At 43.5% G+C, this 5,000-nt stretch overlaps 1 protein-coding gene across 2 annotated transcripts in view; it reads right to left on the bottom strand.

Annotated features, from left to right (window-relative positions):
• Window positions 1–5,000, bottom strand: part of LOC125041874 — a 9,708-nt gene that overhangs the window by 3,777 nt on the left and 931 nt on the right. The window contains exons 1-2 of one of the 2 annotated variants that reach the window (XM_047637244.1): window positions 3,693–3,757; window positions 945–1,099 (exon numbers count right to left, since the gene is read on the bottom strand). In XM_047637244.1, coding sequence (XP_047493200.1) covers window positions 945–1,099; window positions 3,693–3,742 — 205 coding nt within the window. In that variant the 5' untranslated portion in view covers window positions 3,743–3,757. Of the gene's footprint in view, window positions 1–944; window positions 1,100–3,692; window positions 3,758–5,000 lie in introns of those variants that run through there. The other variant, XM_047637245.1, reaches the window with a different exon arrangement.

Here is a 5,000-nt window from a genome sequence, read left to right on the forward strand (position 1 = left end):
AGAAAGAGAGAGAGAGAGAGAGAGAGAGAGAGAGAGAGAGAGAGAGAGAGAGAGAGAGAGAGAGAGAGAGAGAGAGCGAGAGAGAGAGAGAGAGAGAGAGAGAGAGAGAGAGAGAGAGAGAGAGAGAGAGAGAGAGAGAGAGAGAGAGAGAGAGAGAGAGAGAGAGAGAGAGAGAGAAAGAGAAAAAAAGAAAGAGAGAGAGAGAGAGAGAGAGAGAGAGAGAGAGAGAGAGAGAGAGAGAGAGATTGATAGATAGATAGATAGATAGATAGAGAGAGAGAGAGAGAGAGAGAGAGAGAGAGAGAGAGAGAGAGAGAGAGAGAGAGAGAGAGAGAGAGAGAGAGAGAATGAGAGAGAATTTCATGCAACGCACGCCCTCACTTCCAGGATCGTGACTGGAAATGTGGAAAAGCAAGCAATCCGTGACATAGATCCAAAATTACCCTCGCCTCTTTGTTGCTCCAAGCATTTCTACATCTGGTTCTACATGTTTAAGGATTATGTCATATGGGTTAAAATAAGAGAAGCAGATCCATCTGGCTTGTTTTAGGAAGAAATCTGAATGATATTTCATCAGCTGTCAGAATTTTTTTTTTTTTCATATTCATGCTGAGAAGCGAATTATAAATCTTTTGGTTCAATATATTACTATGTCATTTGTATTGTCTCATTGCATTGTAATTCTCAGCCGTAAGGCAAATACTCGATAATAATTCGATAATAGTAATAATCGTTGATATATCTAATCAAACAATTAAACATACAAGTACACTTACTGGAGACCATATATTGCACAAACATAAACACAGGCTCACACAAACACACATGCATATATACAAGCAAACATACGAACGCAAACCCTAACAGCAACTCACACACATCCGCAGTCAACATTTCCCTCTCAACGGCGACCGAAAACACCAGCACACACTCTTCATACTCACGGGAGGCACAGAGCTCCGGTTCAGGGAGAGCAAGGAGTCGTCCAGCACCCTTTTTGGCATCATCCTGGCCGTTTCCTCGGTTGCCTCCTCTCTGGGCCGCGGCGAGGACCACACACACGGCTAGAACGACGATTAACGTGCGCATCGTTGGAAGACTGTGGAAGGAAAACGAGACGAAAGGGGTTATTTTTTTTCTCTCAATAATTAGTCCGAGGAAAAGTCTCTCTTCAAGTGCTTATTATGGTGCTAACAAAACTCGAAATGAATATCCAGCAAACAGTTTTATCAAGGTTTCGAATACGTCTTAATCCCATGGTTTCAATGTCATGAAACACAAAAAGAAAAATTAGCAAAATGCGTTGAGACTTCAATGCCAGTAGATAATAATCCAAAACTTTCAGACACGTTACAAGTTTTTGAAATAGAGATAATTTTATCAGCCTGTCTATCTATCTATCTGAATATATATGCATACACACTATATATGTATGTGTATATATATATATATATATATATATATATATATATGTGTGTGTGTGTGTGTGTGTGTGTGTGTGTGTGTGTGTGTGTGTGTGTGTGTGTGTGTGTGTGTGTGTGTGTGTGTCTGTGTGTGCGTCTGTGTGTGTGTGTGTGTATGTGTATGTGTATGTGTGTGTGTGCATGATAGAAAAGAATATGAAAAAATATCAAAAATGGAAATGAACCATTACCAGTGCCACCTCTCAGTACCATTACCAGTGCCACCTCTCAGTGCCACACATATTTGCTCCGCGACACGCTCGGCATGAAAGACTGAGGGGGATTAGAGAGATGAGATTTGAATTCCCTCGTACTTGCACCCTGAGCGCTTTTACTGCCACGGACAACGATTGTTCATGAAAGGGAATATGCGCGAAAGACATCTCGAATATATAAAATACTTTCTTAGTGCTGTTAATAAATCTACCCCAATACCTAATCTTCAATTTCAAGTAGACCAAGAGCGTTGTGTTTAGAACAAGAAAATACAACAAATAAAAAATGATAAAGATATATATGATATATAAAAAGTGGGTTGCTTCTATCATAAGGTGTCAAATATGCAAACTGAACGAGTAATCATGAAGCGCCCAACAAACCGTCGGGCAAAGGCAAGACCAATCATCATGGCCGTACAGTACTTTCAGCTGAATAAATCTCGGTTGAAAGTTAAGTACTTTTCGTAAGACGGAGAAAGAGAGAGGGAGGAGGGAAAGGTAGGAGGAATGTGAGAGGGTGGAGAAGGAAGGGAGGGGGGGGAGGGGGAGGGAAGTTGAGGGATGATAATGCAGGACATCCCTCCTTCTTTCCCCCTTCCCTCTCCCCCGTCCACTCTCTCTCTCTCTCTCTCTCTTCCTAATCCCATCACTCCCCCTCTAGCCCCCTTCTCCCAATTCTCTCTTCCTCTCCCTCCCTCCTTTACCCCACCTCCCCATCTATCTCTCCCCTTCGCCCTCCATCCTCCATGCCCTCTCTCCTTCCTCCACCGTTTCCCCCATTCTTCTCCCTTCCCCACGCCGACCCCATGTCGTTAAGCAGGATGAAAGGAACCCATGTAGCAGAGGAGGAGGAGGAGGAGGAGGAGGAGGAGGAGGAGGAAGCTACTAGTATCGACGAGCCGCTTACAGGAATGTTTCGAAAGAGAGAAAGTGTGTCCAGTGTTCGCAGGTCCTCGGGCTTGTGTGGGTCGACTGAATGCAAGGCAGGGAGGCGAAAGGGGGTGATTTAGGGACAGAGGGAAAGGATAATTAGAATGACGCAGTGGTTCCCAGTCTGGTAATATGGCGTCTATTGAGGGGGGATAACAGAGGGGCGAGAGAATGGGGAAACGCTGGGAATCGAAACATTGACAGTATTCAATGATAATGTATATGATATTGCATAAATCACCGAATAAACATTTCAGGATGCATTGTTCAATAACAAAGATTTTAATATATACACAAATATGAACTTTGTAAATAGTGGCAAAAGACTTGAAAAGCAATGTCAAACTGAATGAAAAACAAAAAGTGTTGGAAGCACTGAAGTAGAGGGCGTAAGATAAATGAATGGTGAGGATGAGAGGGTTTGAGAGACAGAGAGTGTGTACGTGTGTGAGAAAGAGAGAGAGAGAGAGAGAGAGAGAGAGAGAGAGAGAGAGAGAGAGAGAGAGAGAGAGAGAGAGAGAGAGAGAGAGAGAGAGAGAGAGAGAGAGAGAGAGAAAGACAAGTAGAAAGAGATAAAAGTTCGTGACTAAATATCCCAATATCTACAATATCTACAAAGCGACATAGTAAAAAGAAAAAGAATGAACACGAAGAAAAGAGAATACAAAACGAAAGATAGGTATAAGTCGCTGACCAGAATAGTAAAATGTGACGGTGTATTCATAAGTTTTAAACGAAAAAGTATGTATTATTGCAAGACATATAACCATGGCCTATATTTATGCATATATGAACGAATACACGAACGTAAATAAAGAGCAAGATGTGAAGCCTAAGTGTCATGTTTTCTCAAAGATGTTTTTACTGACACTAATAATTTCCGTCATAATATGTACGTGACCATGTATGAGTGTGAGCAGTACGTGAATGTGTGTCATCTATATAAGCATATATTTCCCAATTCAAGTGAATATTATCACATTTCAACCTAAAAAGTCAATAGATCTATATATTATATATGCATACCAGTTCATATGAACACATTTGCGCAATAAACAAAAAAACGTTCAAACGCGCATACATGAAACGTGCTTGGTACAGGTCAGTCAGCGTCAGCGCACAGTTTAACATTAGAAACGCATTAGAGGGTACATGTTGCACCTTCTTGTGCTTATCTGTGGCACGCTGGACACGCGCAACCGTCACCCACCGCGCCCACAATGAAGGGAAAGTACTGTTACCGAGCAGGTCGCTGTAGACGAGAGACACTCTAGCTTTTGTCCTATATAGTAAGCCCCCTTTTCTTTCTGCGATCCACCTCTTGGAACTGGGTCTTGCCTCATGGATGACTGCTGCTGAGTTTTGGTTCTGCGATTTATTTGGCGAGCGAGGAACAGTGAGAGAGAGAGAGAGAGAGAGAAGAGAGAGAGAAAGAGAGAGAGAGAGAGAGAGAGAGAGAGAGAGAGAGAGAGAGAGAGAGAGAGAGAGAGAGAGAGAGAGAGAGAGAGAGAGAGAGAGAGAGAGAGAGAGAGAGAGAGAGAGAGAGAGAGAGAGAGAGAGAGAGAGGGAGAGAGAGAGAGAGAGAGAGAGAGAGAGAGAGAGAGGGGGGGGAGAGAGAGAGAGAGAGAGAGAGAGAGAGGAGAGAGAGAGAGAGAGAGAGAGAGAGAGAGAGAGAGAGAGAGAGAGAGAGAGAGAGAGAGAGAGAGAGAGAGAGAGAGAGAGAGAGAGAGAGAGAGAGAGAGAGTTGCTTTGCTTGAGGTTACAAAATGACCTAGTGGGCGTAGTCTGCGGTACTGACCCACAGCAAGAACGAAATCAGGTTTCTTGTTAGGCAGAGAGCATTATCAGCATAGGAAATGTATATGATTTGGCAATCTTGAAACTGAATATGATTTGGTCCAAAGCTTGAGGGTATCTCTGCATCTCAAAACCTCTCACAATAATGTGTTTTTTTACAGCCCATTTTACTGTCTGATTCCCACGAGCAAGCCCTATTAAAGGCTCTTAACTCGAAGGTCTCTCTTCCACCGGTCCCTCGCCACTTGAGACGGTACCCTCCCCCCTCAGCCTTTCCCACCATCGCCCCTCCTCTACCCATCCCCTCCCACCTACCTTGCCCTAGCCACTGTCACTCTTACTCTTACTCTTACTCTCGACAAGGCAGAGCGGACGACTCAAGGAGCCTAAGGATTACTCCCGGAGACTTCCTACTCAGCAGGTTTCAGCGATGATGACCGTTTTTGAAGCTGAAGCCAAATATTACCACCGTCATTTTCTCACAGTGCGCGGGGAAATATGCCAGAAAAGGGGAGCGTCGACGACATTCTCTTAATCAAATAAATGAAAGAAAATTTTAAAGAGAATGAGAGGGAAAAAAGTGCACAGGCCC

This window comes from Penaeus chinensis, chromosome 31 (assembly GCF_019202785.1).
Source record: "Penaeus chinensis breed Huanghai No. 1 chromosome 31, ASM1920278v2, whole genome shotgun sequence".
Lineage (NCBI taxonomy): Eukaryota > Metazoa > Arthropoda > Malacostraca > Decapoda > Penaeidae > Penaeus > Penaeus chinensis.